Below are 27,190 nucleotides of genomic sequence, written 5' to 3' on the forward strand. Positions count from 1 at the left end.
AAGTCAGACTCAGACTGTAGGTATAATAAAGTGTTACCTTCACATCGGACGACTGGGATGGTATCATATTTATCACCATATTAATGCTGTTCCGGTGGGATCCTTTTCTATTAAAACCACATTCATATTGATACAGTATATTATATGTGGTGTTGCAGTTTACAAACACTTCCAAACCGGCTCTCTTACATTTCTCTGTAGCTTGGCTGCACTGATGTCAGACATGTTGAGAGCAAAGAGAATCTCCCGGGCACCAACATACAGCATGTTGTCTCCACTGCTGAGAAGGAGAGAGGTGAAGTTGGAGACCCCGTTGACTGAGAAACTTCTGATTGTCCTCTCCTTTGCGCCTGGAAAGAAACAGACAGAGACAAAGGAGAAGACGTAAGTAGCAGTTCATTCATAAATCTGCCCAGGTTCAATAGAGGATGTCGTTCAGTAAGTTAAATATATAGAAAAAACATTAGTCAAGGACAAAAACCTCTTGATCTGACAGTAAAACATGCATATTATTTATTTTAAATTGCACACCACAAATTTATAGCACTACCTATGAATTTATAAATATTATTTTTGATTGTAGGGTAAGACACAGACGTCCCAGTCAAACTCTAATCAATGATTCTGTGACTTTTGTATTCTGGACCGCCCCAGAAACAACAGAAATTTGATTTTGTGCTAAAGGAGATCTACAGCAACTGAGATCTGGGCCCCCACGGTATTTGATACGACAGGAAAAATCTCATCTTCTCACAGGAAATCAATGTGTCTGTGTTTCTTGGTGTGAGTGCATGCGAGACTGACTGCAGCTTCCACATCCCCGCAGCTGCTCATCGGAGGAAAAGAAATTCCTCATATTTCACCTGCAGTTCAGCGCCGTACGTACAGTAAGCGAATGGCATCGTTCCAGTCGCATTAACCGACTCCTGGCGGAAGCCAAGGGTTAAATCATCAACTGTCCTAATCACTGCTTTAAAGGCCCATGTGTATCTCAGATTTGCAGCAGTCTGGAGGCATTAGCTGCCAGCCCAGCTTGAACAACTTGCCTTAATTACATGCCAGCATAAACAGAAGCAGGGAGCTCATGGAAACTTGAAGTGAGTGAAGCTCTGATACAGGACCACTGCCCCGGAAATGTGATGGATGAAAGAAAAAATAACAGGCCAAAGGGCCTGCTTTATTTTCCTAAGAAAAGTCACATAATATTGTTTTTCTCCATCATGTGATTTAATGTTTACAGAGGATTGTCGTATGTTTTGATTCATCTTAAAACATTACCATGTTTCCCTCTCTAAAATGTCAAAATGTCACCTGCCTCCCAAAGTATTATAGCAGTACCAAATCTGTTCAAGAGGGACTCAATGCTGTTGTTAATATTTTCCCGTAGAATTTATAGTTTTGATATTTATTCTGGACAGAAAATGAGGCCAGTTTATCCCAACAATGTATTTTGTATTCTTCTCCAGTATTTTCAGAGGTGTGAGGAGCCCACCTCCATTTATTAGCCAACAAAATCATAGTGCATCACTATAATATGCCAGAGCCAATTTAGTTTTACTATGTGAGTTGACCTGGGGAGGTACCTCATTTCCAAACTTACACGAATCACATGCATGGCGGACTAAAACTGGAATCAAACCGCATATGCTGCTGGTAATAATTAAAATTACAGCGCTGCATAAAAGCAATCCAGTCCAGATAGAGTCATTAAGGCCTCTTGAAAATTAGCTCATGATGTGGCACATGCCCTGCAGAACGTGTGACCTAATATAACCCCACCCCAGCGAGTAGGCACAGGAGGTTGAGAGACTTCCTCTCCCTCGGGAAAACAACACGTTAATAGCAGTCCATCACTACGGCAACAGTGAGCCATATTGTAGTTAAATCTGTCCGTAAAACCACAAGAGGCTCTGCTCATGTACTGTACATGGACCCACTGGGGCCAATCTCTCTCCTTTTCACTATCATTACAGGATAAATGAAATGCTGCTCCATGCCGGTACTGTTTCCCTCCTATTTTATTTTCTTCCCCACAGAGCTTTGGGCAAATTTCACCGTGATTTACGACGAGAGAGAAAGACAAAGGCCAAAGCCAAAACCAAAACAAAAGCTTTGATTTTTACAGAGGAGGATATCTGCACAATTATTCTCTGGGGTTAGATAACCAGTGTCACATACTAAGCGACCACAGCTGACACAAAGACACAAAAGGGCCTCAAGTTGAGTATCATTAAAGAGATCACAGAGGGTTTTTCCCTTCATGATTGTAGGAAAACAATCATCTTCCAGTGGAGACCAACAATGCTTTATTTCTCTGAGAAGTATCATTTGTAGCTACATTTTAACATCACCTGTGCTTGAAAGGGTATGTTTACAGAAAGAACAGGACAGTCTTCCAATTGCTAGACTAAATTGGGGCAGCATGTTTAAAGCTATGTTTACATTACTTTAGCATAGTCAAGGTAGCAAAATGAACGTTATTTCAGTGGAGCAGGAGCTGGTGGAAACCAAAGTGGAGCTAAATGTAGAGGAAGATTTGGAATTACATTCAACAGGTAACTCAACTCCAAACGAAGTTACTTTTTGCCTCTCTATCAGAGAACCGGGGTTACAATTGTAACCATTAGTTATAGTGCAATTACATGAATGATTCTGAAGAATGTTATAATACATTATGACAGATTTTTTACTGCCCACCTCCTGAGAACCAGCATCCTCATATGGGGACGTTAAGTTTTAGGTTTTATTGCAGCTTATTCTGCTTCATTTAAACCCATTGTCCTCATTAGTGGACGCTTTAGCCTGCTGTCTAGTGGTAGCAAGGGTTAAAACTTATTTATTTATGCTTATTAACGTTAGTACTTTGATGTGACCACTAACAAGCACATGTTTGAGGACGTTAGGACTTAATTGTTTGCAGTTTTGCCATTACACAGCCATGTTCCGGTATTAAACTAAACAGTTTTATATTTTGTTACACATTGGTGTCCCAGTGTCCACATATGAGGACATAGTTTTTTAAAAAACTACTACTTTCTGTTCAAAGATGATGCTTAGTTTTTATAAGTCTTAGGTCCTACTAATCCCAAATACCTTGGGGAAATTAAAAATGCATACCAAATAAAAGCTCGGGTCTCAGGAGGTTAAGCTTTGCTTCTGGATATACCATGACCTGGATGGCTGATAATATAATTTTCATAAACAAAGTTGCATTAGTGTATAATCACTGAAACAAAAGTTGTGTTGTAGTCAGCATAGAATGGGAACTTTCTATCCACATAAGGAGCTGGTTTTCCTCCAGAGCAAACCACTGGAAGACATTACCTTCAGTGCAATGAAATAACACTGTTTTTCATATCGTTCTGTCATTATATACGTAGATGTAATTATCATTAGCCCTTCAAGTTTGAGTGTGCTTGCACTAACACATTCTGGACATAAGCGGCAGTCACGAGCAGCAACATGATCCTCAGACCACAAACCAGGACAGAATAACTAACTCACAGGTCAAACACTGTGCAGACTGTTTGCCCTAAACCAGCGTCACAAGTTAATGAGTGCATCTTACTTGCCCTGCCCTCTGTTCCACATATGCCACAGTCTCTTCAAGAATCCCCTATTGTTGTTGACTGTCTGAGTTCGATTGCTGACGGGTCATTTCATGACAATGCAGCCCCAGAAATGTTGTGGTGTACACCAGGGAGAGGCAACCATACAACAGTACAAAGGAAGCACTTAAGGGTAGAAGAACAGAAGTGGCCATCATGTCACCAGTGAAGAGGTACAACAGTATCATGCTACAGCAGTTTATCCTTGTCGATCTTCCTTTTGTAAAGAAGAGATGAAAAAAAAGGGGGTCTTATAAAGGATTGATGTGCAATACTTTGAAGTGCACCACTGCATTGGAGGGGTTTATTTTTAGGTGCATTTATTTTGAACAGGTTGTGATCAGGTTCAGTGAAACATACAGTATTCAGTTCTGTGCACATAACTGTTCATCCATCATTCATTCCTCTAAAAGGGCTCCAGAAACCATGTCAACTTTGATGGCACTTTGATGCTGTCTGACGTTCAAACACTATTTTAAAGACGCTTTTTCAAGTCAAGTCTTTTTCAGTTGTTTTTTTTTTTTTTTTTTTTGCAGATGTTCTAGGATAACATCAATAAGGGTATCTTACACACTTAATGAGAACCAGCGTAAACAACGTCTTGGTTACAACGGACACTCCACAAATATGTAAACATCTTTCACTGGAATTTCTTCTGCAGTTGAAAAATTCTCTATGGACGCTGAGGTATGTGGATTCTGGCGATCTAGAGACATTTTTCTACAAAGATATCTTAGTGCTGCATTTTTACAACAAACTAAATTGAATTGGCCTCCAGTTTATTTGGGACAAGACACCGCTTTTCAGAGGTCTGAAAAACATACTTGCATAAAACCAAAATTACGTGAATGGCTACATTCTGCCAGGTGTTGTTTTTGGTTTCTACGCAAACTGAGTTTTGAGGCAAACTCAACTCTCTGGACTGGACTGATGATGGAAACACCAGTTTAACACAGTTGGAGCAGTGGCCTGTCCAGCTGCGACTGAAAACACCACACAAAAAAGGGGGCCAGCAGGCAGAGCTGAAGGGCTCTGCACCTCCCCATGTCACTGATAGCAGACCTCTGATCCTCGAGTTTGAGAGAGCTGCTTTGTGCGGTTAGAGCACTTCATCCGTGACCTCTTCTACAACAGAACTGAACAGCACAATCTGCGGTTGAACCTCTGGCAGCTGCAAGCAATATGAGAACATTATTAGCCATTATTATGTAATTAAAAGTCATTTCTTCAAATGACACTGCTAAATGGACTGAAACACTCACCTAGACTGACTTTCTAAACTATAGGGAGGCTAAATTAATTATATTGGGTTTAAAAGAATCATTCTTCATTTTTGCAGCTCATTTCCTGACGCTCGTGTCCACAAAAAGTATAAGGATCATAAAAAGAAATCTCCCCTAGAGGGCAATTAGAGTAATTTGTCCTTTAGTGACGGAGATCTAAGTGCCTTCTTTTGTAGGGCAACTATAACAAGCCGATTCAACCAGTGCCCCCCCTTTATGAGGAGGGCAAGGGCTGGCTTTATCAGCTCTTGCAGCTGTAGGTTCAGGAGATCAGACGATTGCATACCTCATTTAAAGCACCCGTTCCTGTTTGCTTTCTGCAGCGCTACAAGAAAGCAATGCTACGAACAAAAATACACCGTGTATGGGGTAACAATTACCAGCAAAGTCTGCAACAAACCATCCCTACAACTGCATCAAAATCTGCTTAACAATAAATGTGCACTTGCAAACGAGGAGAGAACACAGATTATTGTCACCCTTGAAAAACAAGGAATAGCACCTGGCTTTATAGCTAGCTAGTTTGTAGTGTAATAGAGATTAGCGTTGCTCCTAGAAACCACCAGAAACAAAAATGTCTCGTTATTGTCTTCAGAAGCAAGCAATGGACTCATGAAAGATGGTTGACGGATCTTCTTTAAGGGACGTCCGATGCCCCATTTCCAGTCTTCTGACCACAGACATGACCTAGATCTCAGACAGAACATAACAAGAATGCTTTCAAGTAATAGTCTTAGGAGAATGGGAGTGACATTTTAAACTGGGTTGACTGGGCAGGAGAAGACGCACAAACCGTAACTTGATGGGACTAATTTTATTTTTTTCCCCCCATTATACCAATACATTCCAAAAGGACAGTAACATGTGGTCTATATTTAACCACAATATCACAGGAAGCGTCCCAACATTATTTAAAGTATAGCATACCATATTTGGTTTGGATTATTAGCCACACTGTAATACATAGGGATAAAACAATATCCTGGTGTATTTGCAGCCATTTAATGCGAGATATATTGGAAAACATAAACTAAAAAGACTAAATAAACCAAAGCAAAAACCACAAGCAGGAAAAACAACGAGTTAAATACTTCCAAATATCAAATTAAGATGTCCTTCTAGCAGCCATTGTCTGATTGGTAAGGGGATCTTACTCCTTCATAATTAAAGAGGGCGGCTAGTTTCCCCTTTCTGCAGTCAGGGGGGAGTGGGAGTCGGGGTCTTTAACCATAGTTTTTGACACAAGCTGTCCAGAGAAAGAACCCAACCAAGGACAAGAAAAATAAATCTCTTTGTCAAAAACTGGCGACGCTCTCTATTTAACTGGTTTACTAAAGGCAGCATGGAGTCTGAACAAAGGACAAGAGACAAGACAAACTGTTAAGACAACATAAAAGCTGAGCTGGAATGTCTCCAACTTATGATGATCTTATGAAAACAGAAGTGACATTCAGTGGAAGTAAAGAAGGAGCCAGGAGAAATCTCTGGCCTCTGTCTTCATTCCCACTGTAGTTGTTCGAGGACTTTTCTCGAACAGATAAACACATTGAACATCCAATTGCTCTTAGACGAAGTGATTAAAACCGCGTGTGGAGAGTGGAGCAACGACCGTCGCGACAGGAAGATGCACTACCAACAAGAGCCCTACAGGGTCAGTGTCAGAGCAATGCCAGAGCTCCCACTACTGCTGCATTGTCTGGTGAGATCAAGACAGAAAACAGGCCCCAGTGGAGCATCAACTAAATTACTCCAAGTCATTTTAAATGAGCTATTAAGAGCTGCTGCTGAATTGGTAATTGTGGGAGAGCAGACCTGGGAAGCTGAAGGACAGAGACCGAAACATCTGGAAATCATTAAGACAACAGGGCGAGAGGGTTAAATCCCCGGGAGATTCATTAGCAAACCTGCGAGCCTGCTGTTTGTATTGGTAAATTGTCGGGCTGCATCTTGTTAGCAGGATATTGTCTCCTCTGCACCACACTGACGCTGACAAAAGTGGCAACTTTGAACGCTTGAGGTTGAGGAAACAGGGGCCGGAAAGTCATAGTGAAAGAAGGTGAAAGAAAAAAAAGTGCGTTACATATTCACACAGGGGCGAGTAATAACAGGCTTCGATGGTGCAACGGATGGTGGGAAACAAGTTAATCTGTTGACATTTAAAGATAACTCTGCTTCATTTTCATTAATACTGTCACTCGTAGGAGAGCGCACACACCGCAGCGCTATACGATCCTCGCCTCACGAGAAGTGTTGATAAGGCACGCCGCTAGTCAGGGAGCTACAAAGGCTTCAAAGGCTGACCCTGGATTAACCACAGAAATGTAAAACAGCTGCTGGTTCATCAGGAACCCACCACGACCCCTTCCTCCAGTGTGAACAGCGCTCCAGCATCAGCAGCAAAGGGACTGGACATGAGGTCTTGACATGTTTCTAACCGCACAGGTGCACTTTGACCTGATCAGTGGAAATACAGTACAGTCACTACATCCTCAACACGAAATCACAGGCAAAGCTGTGTCTCTGTTTCTATCTCGTGCGATTTCGATGGTGTGCAATAATTATCACCATCGGTCAAAATTTTTTTTTTATTTAAATACAATGAAGAAGCAAATAATCTAAAAGCAGATCATTTCTGGTACATTTTTTCTTGATTTTCACTATTTGTTGACTGTAAATCAATATTGTTTTGAGCACTACAGATTTTGTTAGATCACACTTCTTCAGATTACGAAATTAACCTAAGCAACAATCAGCAAACTAAGGAATAATAAAAAGTACTTAACTGCATCGTCAAAACCGTCACTGCGATGTCCTGCACTCTTTTACTTGAGTTTCATCAAGTCCTAAATTGAGAGTGTTTAAACATGCATGCCATGACGAGCCGCTGTTCGGCTATGTGGCAACCACGCAGCATTGAAAAGCTTCTTATCTCACTTGACATCGCTGTCATTTCACATTACTAGAGAGTGGCCGACTGAACTGATCCAGACACGACAGCTTTTAAATAATTAAAACTGCTCTACTCCCGGCGTGGCTCCGGGCAAGGCCCCTCAAACAAAATTAAAGCTCGACCGTCGCATGATGCGCGACTGAGGGCTGAGCACATCGACAGGAAAAGACGGGGACCTAAGCGGCTCGTAGGTGTGCCCTTAAATAGTGTCGCAACTCACTAAGCCATTCAGCATGGCATGCATTAGAGCCTGGAACAAAAGCAGAGAGAGAAAAGCAGATGCAGGCATTACTCCCTGAACCCATGATCCGTCCTGATAGGCGCATAATGAGAACCAGACAAGTGTTCACACCATAACACATACAAATCCCCATTCATTATTCATGGCAGATTACCCTCTTCATTAAGGCAGAGGCGGGGACCAGGGGACAGGGAGAGAGACAGAGAGGGAGAGAGGGAAGAGGGGGGGGGGGGGGGGGCAGGTCTACGAATAATGTTACCGGATGACGATCAGCCGAGCAGGGCTCCGTCCCGCCTACACTGCCGAGGCCTAAAAATGCAAGTCGTCGTCAAGCTAACTGGTATCCAGATTAGACCAGAAGAAGCCATTACCAGGCCAGACAGATTCGGCTGCATAAAGTTCAGGTCCCTGCGGCCTGCAGCTCTGCGTTCTGCTTTCGTACTGTAAACACAACGTGACAAAGCTTTTCTGCAGGAGGCTGGGAAATGTCAGCGTAGCAGAACTGACATCACCGCGGAGGGACAGCTTCAGTCACCGGGTCCTATTCACCTCCATTAGCTAGTTGCAACTTGTTCCTTCCCCTACATCGCAATCCAGGATCCGAAAACTGGTCTTTTAAACACCACCTACGTAAGTCTTCCCTGATAGTCTTTGACGAACTTGCAGCATAAGCCTGCTAGTAAATTTCAAGTGTTTGGGCCCTTAGACATGTCAAGCCGATAAAATAACTCCTTGTTAAGTTTTATGGGGGCGATCGTAACTACTTGTGTTGTTAAAGCGGAGTTATTTCCTGCGCGACCCCTCATGCAAAAGGTCAGAGCGTATCCATGTGTTTTATGTTACAGCAACAAACCTGACGTCTGAGGAAAAAGTCTGGGAAGCTCCAGACTTTCACTAAAACGGAGACAAGATAGAAAAGACTTGTTTTTTTTTGTTTTTTTCCAGCTATACCAAAAGCTCTGCACACACCGAGCAGACGTTTGACATGTGGGGTTTGCCTGTTTTGTGTTGGCCGCAGAGGCTAAAAAGAAAAGTGTGAAGCCTCTTTTCAGCGAGTGATTGATGGAGTGCGTTGTTGTGAAACCCTCGGCGAGGGCCGAGTTGCGGGCTTTTATGAAGCAGAGAGGTGAGAGAGATTACCCGTCGGTATAAAGATCATACACATGGAAAGGCGCAAGCTCAGACAGGCCACTTGGCTCACCTTGTTGCGAGCTCGCCTGGCTCAGAATCGGCCTCGTACTGGAAACCGAATCCATGTCAGATATATCAACACAATCTTGCATGACATCCCTCTAATGATGCCTGAACATGAGTCACTAACTGCAGTTCAGTCACTGAAAGCTTCCACTGATCCCGTAATCCACTATTTTGTTTAATTTCCCATGGAGATGCAAAGGCACAAATGATGTTTAAATCCAACTTGTCATCTCGAGTGCACTGGTGCATCGTTTGAAAGATTGTTGACCAAGCCGTGGCACTATCGAAAACGAATTTAAATGCATCTCCGGCATGTTTTGAGGTGAAATACCTGTTTGGTTTTGCAGGCGAACAAAAAAAGCATATAAGAGAGCAATAATTCTCACTGTTAAGAGGCTACGGCTGAATGCTTTCAGTTAAGTCGCGTCACGATAGGTTTGTTGTAGGTACTCGATAGAGCCACTTTCACGGTGCTGCCATTCACAGCAGGGATTTACATGCAACTGAAATCATTAACATCATGTGACCCATCTGAATCCTTTCAGCTCCTAGAATGGACACACGCGAAGAGTATCGATTGATTTTTGTTAGCGGACAGAGTATTAATGAACAGTGACGCCAGCGGGGAGCTGCACGGCCAGTTGGAGAAGATAAAGTCGCTAAGGCGCTTTCTTTTGTGAGTGTTTGCTGCTGCTCGTGCGCAGAGATCTCACAAAGCCTCGGCTGGAGCATCAGGCGTCAACAGGGTTCACACGTCCTTTCGTTCTTCCCTGAGAAATAAAAGCACGGCGGGTCTGCACCCAAGTGTTTGAGTGTCATCAGCCGAGCCTGGGACTTAACAAGCAAATCAAAACCTACAGCAGTCACGAAAACAATGTTGTGGTTAGTCTGAGGCCAAGAAGTTGTTAAACTTACTGTAGGAGAAGGTGAGGCGAGGGGTGACATCATTTTCTGGGGCAGCTGAATGAAAGCAACCAACAAGGAGGACAACGAAGGCTGGGAGACAGAGCCGAGCCATGCTCATTGTCCGCATGCCTCCTCGGGACGGCCGGCCAACTCGCAGTATTTTTCCTTTCAGGTTTTCGGGGAACTCATGAAGAGTCTGTTTTGTTTTGTTTAAACTTAAACTTGTGGTTTTTTTTTCTCCTTCAACCCCTCTCGTCCTGAATATCGAGACTCCTAGGACAGAAGGCCTGTGCTTCGTCGTGAAATCGGGGCCCTCCTTTAGAGCTGCAGGCGACGGTGTTTGCGGGGACGATCCTCAGAGCAAGACGGAGAGCCTCCACCGGTCAGCCTCCATCCGTACGCGACACCGCAGGGTCTCAGCTGAAGATCTGTGGAGATGAAAGAACAACGTTCAAATCGGTGTTTTAAAAGCTTCCTAATTCCTCACAGGACAGAAACATAAAATAGATCTGAAAATATTCCTTTATTTGCAGCAAAAACCAAGCTTACTATTAGCTCGTGAATCCTCTATAAAGAACTCGGAGTTCCGTCATAAGAGAATACATTAAATGCCATTGGCCATAAAAGGTGCAATAAAGGTTGTGAAAAAAGAAAATAAAACACAGGTGTGCAAAATTCGTGACATTATATAATCAAAGTCTACCAAAGGTTGAGATGTTGCTTACTACTTCTATTATTTTCAATGCAGGGCGCGTCTGTGGGTGTGCACTGTTGTTAAATTGATAGTGTCAGCTACAAACAATCAACCTAACGCTCCCCAAAGCCATATCGCCCTATTGTGCGTTGAACTTGAATGCAGACAAAGCGGAGATTAGCTGGAGATCTTTGTCAGAGCTTCGAGACAATGAACAGGTGCGACGCCCAGGCAGCAGCTCATATTACAAGAATTACCAGGAGTTTCTGTCCCACACTTTTCCTCAAACGAACTTCAAGTTTCACTGCTGAGTAATAAGGAAAGGTCGGTTTTGCGTTTGCACCGTGAAAGTTTTTTATTCCCACAGGTCAACGAAGGCGCTCTTGCTCTCAGCTGCGGCGGAGAAAATTTATGGACAAAAATGTGAGCAAAGCCAAGGAAAACTGAAAGGTTTGCATAAGCCAGCTGTTTAAATCCCCTCAAATGAATATAGATGAAGATAACTGCAGCTTAACCTTTACCTGGGTTGATACTGGCTAACTCCTTTATCCACAACGTCTCCCAACACTTGTTGAGACAACGGAACAAAGCCGCAGCTACAACTGACACCTGATATAATGGAGTTAGGGGCCAATTCATAGATGTTGATGAACTGAGCGTATAGTGAAACGTGCGGGGAAACTCAATACAGACATCCCTGTTACGACTGTGAATGCTCCATTACAGTTGCCAGAGGGAGCTCCTCATTAAATGCAACCAACAGGAGATTTGGTTTCATGTGAGGTATGGCAATCAATAACAAAAAAAAAAAAAAAAAAGGTAGCGAACGAGGCTATTCCTGGTTTCTATCAGGAGGATCTTGACTTTTAGTCAATAAGCAGTCTGACGCTCGTTTCAAACACAGACATCTCCAAAATCTGAGCCGAGCAGACGACACCACGAGGAGCAGGAGAAGCTGCGATAAAGACTCGCGAACAAGACATAAAGATGTGACACGCACAAGACTCGGGGAGGAACAGACGCAGACGCGCTCGGCTCTCGCAATTTATTCCTGGATACTGTCGGGGAACACTTAGGACAAATTAGGTTTTTCTCTTCGGAGTCAAATCGTCTGAGACAGGCTCTCTTTCAAATGTAAAAATTCAGATCAGGACCATTCCAAGTCCGGCTTTGCAAACTCTATAAAAGGAAAAGTAATCAAAAGTGTCTGGACACTGAAGAATTTCAGCCTCCAGCAGCAGAGACTGCGTCTCTTAATGATCCTGATGACAAAAGCAGACAAGGTTATGGGGAGGCTTCTGCTTTTAAAAGGCTCAGTCGCTGCCTCAAGCTTCTGGTCAATGCCGCCCCCCCCCCCACCTCTGCCAGCAGCCTACGTGGTGTCAGCGGACTGTAACATGCGACACACAAGGAGAGCTACCGTAAGCATCGTTAGGCTCCTTTGTATGAGGCAAGTCAAAGACAGACACTACTTGATCACCAAGCTGTGCAGATAACATTAATTCTGGGTTTGTGTGACAGTCGAAAAAAAAAGAGGCCCGGCGTGAATCCGAGCGAGGTATGTAGAGGGAGTTTGACTCGGCGTGAGTACGAGAACAAGGGCCCCTCTGACAGCCCGGAAATCTATATGCAACTCTGCACTTCGCCGCTCTCTCCTGCATGATGCATAAACTGAATCATCCCTTTCACATCCCCTCTACACAGACTTGATAGTGTGCTCCGGCTCGGGGATGATAGTCTCCCATCTCTCTCCTGTCTATGATCTCCTCTTAAATCCTCCTCGAGTCTCCTTCTATATTCCCCCCCGGCGACGCGTCGTCCCCGTCAGCTTGACTTAATCGTTTCATTTGTTTAACCGCAGATTTATAAATCGAATCAGAGGCACGTGTTCGGTTTCATTAGTGGCGCGGGCACGATTGTTTCTGACCCTTCATCCAAAAGGAGAGCCGTTCATCGATAATTCAACCTAGCAAATAAGACGCGCTAATGAAATACATGGTTAGGTACTTCATAAGCCTGGAATTTAATATGATATTTTAATTTCTTTATTCTGCGTTTAGTGTGAAAATGACACAGTTTAATTGATCAGTGATTCCACTGCTAATTCATTTGAGATAGTGATTCATGCGTTAATATCTGTAACTATGAAAGAAATCAATCAGATTAACTAGACAAAGCGATGAATATTTGCTCTGCGCTCGTCTCCCTTAACGTGGACCCATGTGCAATAAGCTCATTAGAGAAAATAATATTGTGCCTTCATCTTCTATGTATCATTAAGAACAGCGGGGCAGAAGATCACGGGGGCTGAAGCCTTTCACTAGCAGGTCGCCAGTCAACGACAGGGCTAACACATTCACACGTCCACTCACCGCCAATTTAGGATCACCAATTAATCTGGACATGGGTGACATGTCAAGGTGAGGAGATGCAAACATCACACAGGAAAAAAAAAAAAACAAGAAAAAAACCAAGAACCTTTTTCCTGTGAGACGACAGTGATAAGTAGTGAGCAATGCTGGTATAGTGGTTTGTGGTGCATAACCCATCACCTCTACCAGTAAGAGCAACTGTTTTGAAAGTGAAATTATTTTGCCAGGGAGGAGGAGAGACCTGGGAACAGACTGTAAATTTGTCACAAGAAAAGAACTGATTCATTACCACATCTGGTTGTAATGAGAACAAAACTCCCACAAATGAGTGACTCAGTCATAATAAAGCCACAGAATAAGCTCCACCTGAGATTCAAAGTGGATTTCACAATAATACGAAAACACTCATAAAGGCGTGTTATTTCAAAAATGACTATCTTTCTTAAGCTGTCTGAACACTTTACAGCATGCCAGAAAAAAGAGGAAGTACTTTTTATATTTAACCAAACTGGGAAACTCCCATCTTTGCCAGTCATTTCCTACAATAAAGCCCATGGCCTACAATAACTGTATATATATATATATATATATATATGTGTGTGTGTGTGTATATATATCACTGAATGACAAATCCTGGCCCAGTGTCAGCACTACTTACTGTATTAAAGCGTGAGTATTATAAATAGCAGCACTGCTTATGCGGCTGAAACAGGTGGCACCACCATTAACGTCTGCCATTCGAGTAGAGTAGGAGGGGTCAAGGCCGCGTGGATTCCACACACACACGGTCTGTTGACTGGAAACGTGTGGAGTGATAAATACAACCCTCCGGCATTCCTTTCATTTCAACAAACCACCTGCACTCGTTCACACGCTGACCACCTACGTCACGCCCCTCAGATCCCACGGGCCACATGTTCCCACATGCGGCCTTCAACCTGTGATCGGCACGTCCCCCTGCACACACCTCCCGAGCCTCCCGAAGCCCTCTCAGATGTGTGACGGAGCAGATGTGAGATGTGGAGGGGTATCATCTGTCTTTAACGGAGGAGCACGCTCCACGCTTGCCCGCACATATGGACAGAGCGGGCGAGCCGCGTGGGCGGGCAGCAGTGACACACTTCTGTACTGGTCTTACTGCTCGGTCTTATTTTATTTCGCCACTTGCACAGATATAAAGATACCTGTGTGTGAGTAAGAGGTGGCAGCTCCTCCAACTCAAAGCTCAAGTTTCTGTTGGAAGTGATTCAGACTGATATCAATCGCAGGAAGTTCTGTGTATTCCCATGATTGAATTTACGAGAAGTCGAGTTAAACTTATCAGTGGATTAAAATGTAGTTTAACGTTAAAAACAAATCAACAACGACCAATATTAGCAGATTCATATTCGATTTACTGTTTATCTCCAAAAACAAAGAGTCCTTAAAGTTTGAAAACCGAGCTTTACGGCGCTACAGTGTCTTCCAGCTCATTTAGTTGGTTAATTTTAATGGTGCGATCGATTATAAAGTAAAGCCCTGGTTTAAAAGTACCCGTTGACAACTTGCAAGGAGTTTAACGTACAAGCTGAGTCAGTGCCGGTGCAACGCGAGCCAGTTCAGAAGTTTGCGTTTCTGATTAGGTGACCATGATGTCTAAAGAAAACCCTCTCTTTCCTGTTAAACCCATTTTAAGTCCAATCCCCAGACTCGGCTAAGAATAATTAATGGCTCATTCATCCCTGAGTGAACCATACAGCAGTAATTATGACCATATGCTATTCCAAAGACTTTTAATTGCCTAATTAAAATCTTATTAAACTATTGAGCAGAGATAGGGGACATTTTGAACTTAAGGTTCAGGGGAGTTAAATCCATCAAGCTTGCTTCTCCTTTGGGGCATGTGACACACGGTCAGGGATTGTGAATTTTATCACAAGTGGTGAATTCCTAAAACATCCAAAATTTGAATCTATCAGGGGCTAAGCATGTATTGATAGATTAATGTAATATATGGCCGTGAAAGTGGATGAGCACATTTCGTCACCTCCGCCTTTGAAACCAACACTGGTGCTAAAATCAGCCCCGTCTCAGAAGTGAAAATATATGAAATGATATTCCATTTCATTCCATTTCCCCTCTGCACCAATTTCCATAACAGATGTGGAGCCAGCAGAAGCAGCTTGCTGATGAAATGTAAAGCGGCGGAGCTCGGCTGTCGCCAGGCCTGCTATCGCTATCAACGGCGGAGCGGGTGAAAGAAGAGCAGCAGGGGCTCCGCACCAGACAGAAACGTGCATTAATACTGAGAGGGGCAAGGACGAAGGGAAGAAACTGAAAGGACAAAGACATATTCCGCTACCGCTCATCTCCTCTTCAAATATCTGCAGTATATCAATACTTGTAGGGAGTGGGAAATCACGGGAGGGTAATTAATGCCTCTCTTGGCTAGTCTGCTTTACTTCCTGATACTCTAGCCATATCTGCCCCTGCTCTAACACATCAAACAAAGCATGAGCCTGGCTTAAATGCATTCATTAATAAACGCACAAACTTTGTACACGCTGAGGGAAGTTGGCAGAAGTTTGCACTTCTCTTTCTCTCTGTAAGCTGATCCACTTTCAGGAAGGAGCCTGCACTGTTGATCTTGCTGAAATGACCTATTTCTTTTCTGCGGCCCGTTTTACTGTTGTCACACCCTTTGCTCGGAAACGAAACACCTTCGCCCACGAGAGCAGATTGATCATTATACAACTTTCAGGAACTTATCCTAAAGCCGCCGACAACAACTGGTTGCGGCGAACATTAAAATCCCACGTAGTTTCTCTGTAGTCTGTCCTTTTCCCTACATGCATCCGCCTTTTTTGAGAGCTTTACTAAAAGACTCATTACATGATTAATTAAAGTGGCGTCCATGAACGTCCACTAATTCAGCGGTCAAAAGCTAAATACAGTTTGGGGTTAACGTTCAGCTGTTGCATTTGCAGCTTATCTTCATCCTTCTCAAGAAAAGCACTCCTCTTTCCCGTGCAAAATAATACTGTGTATCCCAACATTTGGTGGTACGGCACAAGAGGACACTTCTGCAACTGTTTATACAGTAACAGTAAATATTTATGCTTTAATAAATACTGCAGAAAAATGTTGCAAACACAAGATTTTGCAAGCAGGTTTATCTTACTTAACCAAAGTAGCAACATTTCACTAACACACTAGATTCTTGTTAATACTCAGATATCATCTTCAACTTCACCGGGTAAAGAGCTTTTAAGTTTTTGGCATAAGTGAATGTATTTATTTTGGAAATGTATTTTTAAGCGCAAGTAAAATAAATTAAACAATATTTCGGCTAATGTTGGCCACAAATGATGCATTCAGGTGCCGTTGGAAAACTCTGCCTCCAACACAATGACACTCACAAGGAGCCTTAACCTTTAGTATCTCATCTGCGCTCGTGCTGCCGCAATACATTTCTAAAGGCTTCGGTCAAACGCTGAAATACAAATTAGGCTGAACATAACCGTCTGGATGAAGTGTATAAATAGTGTTAGCATACAGAGTCCAGTCCAGTAAAAGCAACAAATTCATCGGAGACTATTTTACGATAGAAATAAAACAGTATTATACTGTTCAGTGAGCTGTTTGAGATAAAGAGGGGCCTGTGTTTTTACGAGGGTTCCTGGCTGCTGCCAGACTCAGGTGAGGAACAGTCTCAGCCCTGGCTGCTTTAAGTAGGTCAGGCCTGTTGAAACAATCAGTCCCGTTCGAAATGTCTCCACTTGTTTGCAGTAAAATTCTGTTGGCATCTGCGGGAGGGAAATATTGACCATGACAGAGCGAGGCTGATAACTTGTGTCAACCCCAGGTCCAGTATCTTGTTTACCTCCACTTACGCGATTTGTTACAACAGATAAGTCTGCGCCAAGCCAAGGTTGTGCTTTTAAAAGGCGCGCGCTGACATGCCGTAGTAGGAGTATTTTAAGATTTAGTCTCTGTCTAATTTGATAGGCAGATAATATCACACACACGCAGACACACATCATTCTGGAGTGGTCAGATTTGAATCAAACATAATTTAAAAGTTTACAAACACACAACACTCCAACGTACACACCAACTACACAATGTGCCACACTACGCAGAGGTGGAAGAGTCACAAAGCAATGTGCTTCTCTTTTTCCCATTGGCCCGCATTGTGGCACTTTCCGTTTGTATAGATATGTGTGAAAAACCACCTCATGAGAGCCTAAAAATGTAGCTGTTTCCATTACCAGTTTTTTGCGGTATTTAGGTTCTGCGCATTTCTAGGGGTAATGGAAACACTTCTCCTTGAAGAGTCTGTCTGACAGTCTGCGCCGTCTTCCCTGTCTCTAAGACTAATCTAAGATTCGAGAACACAGAGAAGTCGCAAAACATAACTGAATCATAAGACAAAACCATTCGCAAGCGAGGACAAAGCGAATAACGCGCTGCACAGATATTCGCTGCCCATGTAAATTCGCGGACCGCTCAATCAGCAGCAATGCACTGAAATATTTATCCTCTTTGAAATTGATTAGGCTGGTGTGACATCCATGAAAAGCTATAAACAAAGCGGCGTGACTGTTCACCCTTGATGTCCACAGCGAGAAGCTGCACGCATTCCACTAGCTTAGAGGCTTAAACAGAAGCTCGGGCTATAGGCCACTGGGCAAAGAGGGGCACACATCCATCACTGAGGAGGACCGATAAAAGGCTCTGAACGTCTGCTAGCTCCTCCACGAGCCCACGGACCAGCCTCCAATGAAACCCGGGAGGCTCGAGCCCGCGATGCTCATGGTAAGCCTCACAAATCAAAACAGAAAGAAGACTCCTGTGAAATGATTAATGTTTAATATTTGCAGCGCTACTACGGATACTAGAGTTTTTGCAAAGGCTTGAAATCACACCTAGGATCAATGACCGCGCAGGGAAGCGTGTGTTCATCGGAGCAGATGTAATCGTGTTCACCCCTCAACCATCCGTAGTAAAGCCTATTTAAAATGACACTTGACACAACTGTTAAGCCAGCAGTGCGATTCTGACCTACAGTGCCCTGGGCTCGGGCACTTGTGAGACTAGAAACTAAAATATAATTAAAGCTTTCACAACACTTCTTTTTTTTTTTTCATACTCACACAACACTCAGCAGAACAAGGTTTGTTTTGAGGGAAGCAGATGGCATGCACTGGTCTGCGAACACAATCGAGGGCCTGTTAACAATACCGGGACTGGTGCGCGGATACTCCCGAAATCAAGTTCATGTGATAAGAGCGAACAAATAATCCTGAGCAGACAAATATGGAAAGTCAAGATTCCTCATGCCAGCGGTTTCAATTTGCTCCCCGTCTTCTAGCAACGATCCTCAGCCTGTCTTTAATGCTGGTATCAATCCCTTTTTTTTATTTTTTTTAGACCTCTTTATTCGGTTGCGCAGCCCACATTAAAATATCTTTGTGGGGGCAGCCTGTCCCCCCTTTATGTGGGGTCTGAGAGTGGGGCAGATGCCCCCCACATGATGTGACCTCACTTAGTAAAGATCAATAGTAGGCTGCACATTCCTCTCTCCAAGTCTTCTGCAGTCACTTAAGCCTGGGTATCCCAGTCATCCGAGCCATCCTGTGAATCCTTTAGCACGCTGATATTTGGGGTGAATTCCAGTCATTGACATCCAAAATCCTAGACGACCACATTTGACCTACGAGGGCAGCGCATCTAGTAAACCATACGTGGGAGATGAGATCTTGTCACTCAAGGGTATCGGCCTATAGGCAATGCTAATGCAGCCACACAAGAGCTAATTTGTCATGCTGGCATTGCTCAGCTTAGGTCTGCACGTATGTACTTCACAATTTTACCCCTTCACATTTTTTTATTTTCCCCCTTTGTACACAAGCTTGTGCACAACCAAACTATGGGCCCCACATTGATCCCTAGGCTGTATGATTTAATGGCTGGCTGCCTGTTCCATTTAACCTGACAAGCATAATAAGGGGATTAGCAAACTATCAGATGACACAGCTCAGTGTGCTCGACTGCAGGTATAGGGGCAGATAGTCTATATCACGTCATTAGTTCATCGCGGTGCAGCTGGTATAAATTCATTCAGTTTAAGCAAATAGAAGAGTAAAAGCCAGCGAAACATGACGTGGTGTTGTTGTGATGCTCTCACTTGTCAGAACTGCATTCTTAAATCACCCTTAAAGTTCATGTACCTGTTTGTGTTGGCAGTGAGCAGCAGCAGTGTTTGCTTGATGCAATCGGAGACCTGACATGTCCATGCGGCACCCAGGCCCCCAGAGCTGGATGTGTGTGGGTGGGTGCTGAGAGATACAGAGAGATAGAGGTTAAATGATGTGTTTCTAGGAAGCTGAGCCTCTTCACTGCGATGCCAGCGCACGTAGCGAGACACCTTCACCTACTTTCACAATTAAGGAGCGGTTTATCATGCTGGCGTCACACACACAATAAAGGCACCGGATTATGAAATTCAACAGTTGATTAAAAACCAAAAAAGGTTCCCATTGAGGGTTACTGACATCTCATGTTAACAAACAAAAATCCACTCAGAGTCACTCAGTTCCCGCAAACTGCGGTACTCTGACGTTAGGCCCGCAAGTGATTCATCTCATTATTTATTTATTATTTATAAACTGCAAGATGTAAGGTCAGTGATCTGGTACATGAACGGGAACAAAACTAACTAAACACTGAGCACAGAAATAGGAAGGCCAGGATTCAGAAGAGATTTCTCTGCTTTGATCGTATATTTCAATGCGAAAGTAAGCTGGAAGCAGTGTTGTTTAGTCACGAAGCGAACGAAGAGATTTCCAGGAGCGGAGCGTCTCTGTGTTCTGTGTCAACTACACCAGTAAGACCCCCGGACCACAGTACAAGTCATACTGGGGGAAAAAGGCATCAACAGTGTCAGTTCCTGTGAGCTTAAACTGCACCTGCATGCTGAGCAGCTTCATCCCCTCCAGATGTCTGGAGGCCTCGCTAGACCGAGAGCCAGCACATCTATAACTGTCTCCTCGACTGCCCAGACTCTGGTGGATAACTGCCAGAAAGAAAGCAGAGATGCAGGGGGATCTGAGCCCCGCAGCCACTCACGCTGCACAGAAAGTGCTGAAAGGGGCGGCATGATGGCTTGTGCGCTGTGTCTTAATATATCACATCTTCAATCCAATCCGATGAATTATTCAAACGCTGCTATCTACTGTGCCTCTCACCTAAAACATCTGCCCTGCCAGCCTGTCTGCCAGGTCCGGCTTCCACTCTGCTCCGCCACAGGAAGCTTTCAGTCTGCTGCTGTCCTGTGGTCTCTGTTCCATTTAACCCCCTTCCTCTATCTCTGTTTCCATCTCTCGGACTTGAGGCATAAAGCGTGGAGGAAACAAGATCATGTTACAAAGTCAAAAAAAAAAAAAAAAGAAAGAAAGAAAACAGGATGAGTCTGTAAAGGGTCTGAAAAAGAAAACAGTAGCTTTGGTAGCACTGGGCGAATATATGGGTTGTCACAGTCTGGTAACATTAAAAAACAAAACCTACTACACGTGAAAGTGAAAGTGTTGTGAAGTGCCTGACTCAAAGGTCATGAGAAAAGTCATAATGTGACATAACAATCCCAGTATAACTGCGTATGATGTACAAACTCTAATCTGATACTTGAGGACCATATAAAAAGATGGACGAACACTCCACGCCCTCGGGCCGAAGTCAAAACTAATCCAAAAAATAGGTAAAGAGGCAGATTGAGCCCACGTCCACACGAAAACGATCCAGTTTTCCGTAAATGTCGATCCATAGTGAAACCGCATCTAGTCGTAGAAAGGCTGTAGTACATATCCTAGGCCTAAGCGTGGCGCTGTTTCTGCTGGAGAACTCAGCAGAAAAAAAGGCGAAGAAGAGGCGGAGCGTGCGCATCAATACAGTATACCGCCCGTAATTGTTTTTAGCTAATCGTAGCTAACCAACAGTATATATTGGAGCTAGCCCACTCAATATCTGATGCAGTACCGTCACAAGCCTGTAGTCCACCATCATCGTGTTCGTATCAGGCTGTTCACACGGATGAAATAAAGGAACCGCACAGGCTCGTTATTTTTCTTTTTCACCCCGGGACCTGGATTCAAAAGGGTGCGGTTCCAGTCACAGGAAGATCCGGATCTGTTATTGACGGCAGGGAGAATCGTGTAAGGCCTATGCGGTTTCACACAGAAATCGGATTCGTGTAAACGTGGCCTGAGGCTGCGGCAGACAGTGAAAAAACATGTGAGGGAATCACCACTTGTAAGTCAAAGCGACCACACCCTTAATTATGCATAACTTTAACCCTTGATATAATTTAAATGAATGAGTTGTTCAAAAGAAAACAAACACCCATGTGCGGTTGCAATGAAGATGAAAATTGTCCATTGAAGCCGATACAACCTTTAGTTCTAGGCTGCAAACATGTTTATTTGTGCCGTTTAGTTGATAATTGGTAATCGACTCACTAATGGAGGCGGCCTCAAGTGGTCATTCAAGGAAGTGCAGGAAACAGTTTTTGGCACTTCTCTTCATTTTGTCAGCCGACGAGATTACCTCTAGATAATATTCCTGCTCTGGGCTAAATCCCACACGAGGGAGGTAGCATTACATATTTCCAGATTATTCAAGTGTGGAGTGTTTGAGCTTTGCACAGTAAACTCCCTCCTTCACTGTTTATGTATTTCAGTTGGGTGTGAAATGACTAAAGGGTGCATCACTCCTCCTATCTGTCATCCTCCTTTGCACATCGCTCATTCATAACTTCCAGCACTGACCCACCCAGCACTATTTACGGCCACGCTTAGAGGAGATCAACTCCGTCTGCCAATCAGCGACAAGTGTTTCAGCCAGTAACGCGCATCAAATATCTCCCTGTAAGCTGCTCCTGGGTAAAGAATGACACTGTACATTTTTATTAAAAGAAAGCCCAGCTCGTTTACATTGAGGCAATTAGACGTCTGTGATCAGACAGCGATGGCAGGAATGTCTTAAAGGGTCAGCAGCACCATTAGCAGAGTAAAGGGCACAACCTGGAATGTTTAGAGATATCAAATCGCGGCGGTGGGGGAGGGACGGCCTGCTAAACAGGGCTCGGTCGGAGGCTGATTCAATCACCTCGTGGACGTGTTTGTGTGGCCGGGGAGGGGGCACGTTCGACCGCTGTCAACAACCCGATGTACATTTGCTGTAGTCATCTTATAGTCGCCTCAAAGCTCCAGTGTCAGAAATACGCATGGCTCTGAGAATCAAAATAGAACTTTATACTTAAACGTGTAACGTGCGAGAGGAACAGGTGCGAGGTGAAGGGTGGTGGAAACACACCCCGAAACGGACAGTTTTGCAATTCTCACACCAGCGCGTGAGAAAAGCTGACGCGCGTGTAAACATACACCGAGCAGCTTTTACAAAGCTGCTTCAAAGGAAGTGGGTAAAGTTAGAAATAAAACTCTCCACGTCGGAGGCAGAGTCCCGGGGAGCTTGATTTGTGTACGTGACGCGCTCTTGTGCGCGTCTCGTCGGGGGTTAAGAGGCAGATCCGAGGGGTCTCCGAGACGCTGGAGCAAACACAGCGATCTGGCCACGTTCCACGTCCATAGTCATTTCCCACATCATGGCACTGGGAATAAACAGAGGAGCCCGCTGTGCTCCCAGAATGCATGTTTGCAGAGTTCCCATCAGTGAGTACACAGTAATAGGACTCCCTGAAGGCCTGTGTTTAACCTTTAGGTTACAAGTGGCCGGCCACTCCAGAGCCCACCCCTCCTGTGCCTCGGATATTAACCCTTTTCTCACCCATTTTCCGCCGGCGCACACAGAAACATGAAGAGAGACTAAGATAAAATCACCACGCTTGAGGAACACGAGATTAAAAGTTCCATGAAAACTATGACGAGACAGATTTGCGGTGAAATTGTTTTGTCAGCTGCATTTCCCAAGATCAGGACTAAAGACGTCAAATCTTTTAAGGGAACTTGAGTGGGCAACAAGGCAAAATAAAGGGAACATGATGGCAAACTCTATCTTATGATGGAAATCATGTCACTCATGTTGACAGTTGAGTAAGGATTAGGAAATTACAACAGCGAATATTTCCTCAAACTTCCCCAAAAAGTGACGCAACAGGATGTGGAAGATTATGAATGAAGTGTGGTACATGAAACGTTAATGGTTAAGTCGTTTCGTCAGTCGCACTGTTTTCCCTCCTTCATTGTCCTGCAGAGTAATTAGGGGAGAAATCACCTCATCTGAGGACTAATGGTCTTTGGTTACTGCAGTAGCTCTTGTCTTAAATGGCACATTTGTGACCAGCAGAAAAGCATATGTTGTTCACATGAAAATATCTCTTATCTCTCTATCAGTCCCACATAATGACAGTGCGAGAGTTAACCTGACGGCATAAACAGATGGAGGAGAAGGTTTGGCGTAGCCTAATGCTGAGAAAATCCCCCTGGGACATGCCGACAAAATAGAAATGTGCACATGGGGGCCAGCTCCGGGGATTAAGCTGTGATAAAACACTGCGATACAGCAGGATTTATTTCTTCTTTCTCTTTTCTTCGCCGGACAGATTTAGTATCGTGCAACAGGTCGCTCCCTGATTTGAGCTTTTGGCCGAGGAGCGTACCACTTGATATAGTGGCGGCGCGTCAGAATACATTTTCAATCTGCAAAGCAACGATCCCAGCGAGGCTTCCTCTGCGAGCAACTATCACCACGTCATAAATTATATTTTTGTGAAGTCTGGGTCGGAGCTATTGATATAACAGGCCAGGCACCGCGCTTTACCAACGAGCCAAAGCTCCTCTGACAGCATCATACAGGCAGTTCATTGTCGGGGGCCGCCGGTATCCAGAATGCAACTGCCAGCTGTTTTCTTTGTGGATCAAACCAAAAGAAAACAGCAGACCAAGGTCAGCACAGACAAGCTGTTCTCCACCAGCGGACGGACGAATCTCCATATACGAGGGAAAAAAAATAAAATCTCGCAGCCACAAATGGGATAGCACAGATGATTATATTCCACCCTCTTATGGAATAATCAGCCATTCTCAAAAAAAAAAAACGTTATGAAAGCTCCCATTTATTCCAGTTTTGCCGGGGTGTGTGTTGATCACTTGAGGATCTGTGTCTGTGTCAAAGCTCGGTTGTGAGGGTTATCTCTCGTGTCCAGCAGCCCCTGTTGGCTGGACCCACACAGATTTCCTTCTCAAAGGGAAATCAAGTATTTCTTGCGGCTGTGCGAGACGACAGCGAGGCCGATTTTCCTCTTGAGAGACTGAGAAAGTATTGTCGGACTCCAGCCCCAAAATGTGTTTTGCTTATTGTTACGCCACTTGGTTGTTTGACCTTTGCTTTGTAGAATGATGAATGTGCAGAGTTTGACACCCGGAGGCTGTTTTTTTTTTTTTTTTTTTTTTTTTTTTTTTTTAAACATTCATCTTTGGAAGAGAGACGCTTTTCCCCTGCGCTCACATGAAATCTGCATTTAAGATGTGTCCACCACGCACTGAGTTGCGGTAAAATATGCAACCTAACAAGAATAGCGTGGAAGCCTGAAATGAACCGCGCTTTAAATAAACGCAACTTTGAAACAATTTACATGTATAATACATTGTGTATGCAGCAGTTTATCGTTTTAAATGAGCCCTATTTGCATATTTTTGCTTTCGGCGTAAAGGAAAAATGAGCGCAAGTTTAAGGGTGGGAAGTAAAATAAAATGACTTTCTTTCAGAGTTACTTAGCAACACACACACATCAAAACTCGGCACAACGGGTAAATAAAAAAATGTAGCGTTGACCTCGCTGACTTTTGTCAAACATTTCCATTTATGCTTTCTATCCATTAACTACCACCCACTCCAGCGACAGTTTGGCATTAGTGCTGATTGTGCCGGCAGCGGTGCGTGGGGTGACAGATTTGAATTTCACAGAACAACACCTGATGCTTCTCTGTTGCTCCAGCGTCACGTCGTGAGCCCCTCTCCAGTGTCACAACACAAAAAGCTCTCCAGTTCCACCGTGCTCACTCCCCACTGTCACAAGCAGGGGCTGCGTGTTGATATTTAGATCACTTTAGCTCTCGGCCATAAGATTTTCCACACTCCTATTCGCTTCACGCAAAGTTTTCCGAGCCGGGAGACGATGTGTGTGTGCACTTGCCGCCACATTTGCTAACTCACATCTGTGGAAAGAGGCCCCACCGCCAGTCATCGGGCTCACTCCAGATGAGTCGAGCCTCAAGTTTAAAGAGTCAGAGCCATCCTTTCCGCCGCTGGAGACGCACACAAACAAGCCAACGAGCCTTAAATATCACACACGCCCAAGTAAATAGCTGTGATTCTAAAGAAAATAAATCCAGGACCAACATCCCTTAATGCAGGGGTATCTCCCACACAATCACCAACAAATACAAGCGCAAAATGCGCACACATACAGAAGCCTGAGCTCAGACTGGGTCTCTAATGACCCCCTTGCCCTGCTATCACCTTACGATAAAGACCTAGTGGAGAGGGCGGAGGGCTGTCTCGTGTCGGCTAACACCCACTGCTCCCTTTAAACTAACAACAAACTGCACGCAGGCTCGGTCATAAAAATAACTTTAGAGTCTGACATGTCGTCCCAGCATCTTTTCTCTTTGGGTAACCAGAACTGCAGCGTCCTCCTCACATCAATGATTCATGCAGCCACGGCACCACACAGTTAATGAACACAGTATCAGTTGTAACGGCATTACTTACACTCCCAAGTCCCAGTCAGCTGTGAAGCAAAAAAAAAAAAACTCAGTTTGGATCTGAAACAGGTTTCCTTTAGCTGCCACGCAGGCGGATTGATTCCTCCTCTGGGAAGAAAAATCCACAGGAACAGCGGAGATTAAAGCTCTGTTAGTTGACAGCTCTGAGTCCGCAGGTCCACGCTCTCCCTCTCTCTGACACTGTGTCCTACTACAGCCTGCCTCTGGACGCAAACCTGGAGCTCCTCCCACCACACACACACACTCACACACAGAGGGAGGGAAGGAGGGAGGGAGTAAAGGGAGGCGCACTTCTTCAGGATGATAGTGACTCATTTTTCACTTGAATCGTCTCAGCAGCTCAGCAGCTTTTTTCTTCATCCAAATGAAGACTTTTCCTTTTAACAGTGGGAATTGACTGATGACTTATGAAAAGGTTGTCTAAAAGTAATTTTGTGATATTCTCTCTCAAAAACAAACAAACAAACAACAACAACAATAAAAAAAATACACAAAAGTGTCCTGTCATTTTCTAGTCATAAGACTCCTGACTGTCCTTCAAGGGGAAATTCCTTCCACCTCACGCAACAGCTGTAATATTTTTCAACCACAACAGCTCAAAAGGAAACTTTATTCTGCAATGAGGAAACGTTAAACCTTAAAACACTGACTTCGTAAGCAACACTCCCAATATGAGCAACACGCGGTCCTGTGATTTGTGACTTGTGGTAACCTACCTGTTAAAGTAGAAAAACATCCAGGCGACGTACTGTCACATGGCTGAATTTATAATGTCATTAATCACCGAATGAGCTTTTTTTCAGCATTGAGCGCGTTCATGTACCGTAAGACAGGACTAATACATTAAACACACTCTCAGAGCCTCCTGGGAGTTTGTTCCGACTACAGATGTTTGTCTCTCGGCCAGCTGCTTCATAACATAAAATAAAATAAGTACATTCAAGCTACCAGAAAACAATAGAGGGAATTTAATTTAATTTAAATTTGTTTATTCTTATTTTCACAAAGTAACTTGATTCTATTTTCTCATCCGGAAGTCACCAGAAAAAGTAACCACGATTCAGGTGATACACAATTCTCCAACGGGTTTGAAAAAATATATATTATTTTTCAGACTACAAGTGGATCGCAAAGAAACTATTGTTTTCTTCTTCTTT

At 43.9% G+C, this 27,190-nt stretch overlaps 1 protein-coding gene across 3 annotated transcripts in view; it reads right to left on the minus strand.

Annotated features, from left to right (window-relative positions):
- The window catches only part of sema4ba (sema domain, immunoglobulin domain (Ig), transmembrane domain (TM) and short cytoplasmic domain, (semaphorin) 4Ba), a 44,788-nt gene that overhangs the window by 10,615 nt on the left and 6,983 nt on the right, over window positions 1-27,190 (minus strand). Inside the window, exons 1-3 of one of the 3 annotated variants that reach the window (XM_047596626.1) lie at window positions 26,020-26,276; window positions 10,195-10,613; window positions 190-350 (exon numbers count right to left, since the gene is read on the minus strand). In XM_047596626.1, coding sequence (XP_047452582.1) covers window positions 190-350; window positions 10,195-10,312 — 279 coding nt within the window. In that variant the 5' untranslated portion in view covers window positions 10,313-10,613; window positions 26,020-26,276. Of the gene's footprint in view, window positions 1-189; window positions 351-10,194; window positions 10,614-19,463; window positions 19,777-26,019; window positions 26,277-27,190 lie in introns of those variants that run through there. The other 2 variants (XM_047596628.1, XM_047596627.1) reach the window with 2 other exon arrangements.

The sequence above is a fragment of the Mugil cephalus genome, chromosome 10 (assembly GCF_022458985.1).
Source record: "Mugil cephalus isolate CIBA_MC_2020 chromosome 10, CIBA_Mcephalus_1.1, whole genome shotgun sequence".
Lineage (NCBI taxonomy): Eukaryota > Metazoa > Chordata > Actinopteri > Mugiliformes > Mugilidae > Mugil > Mugil cephalus.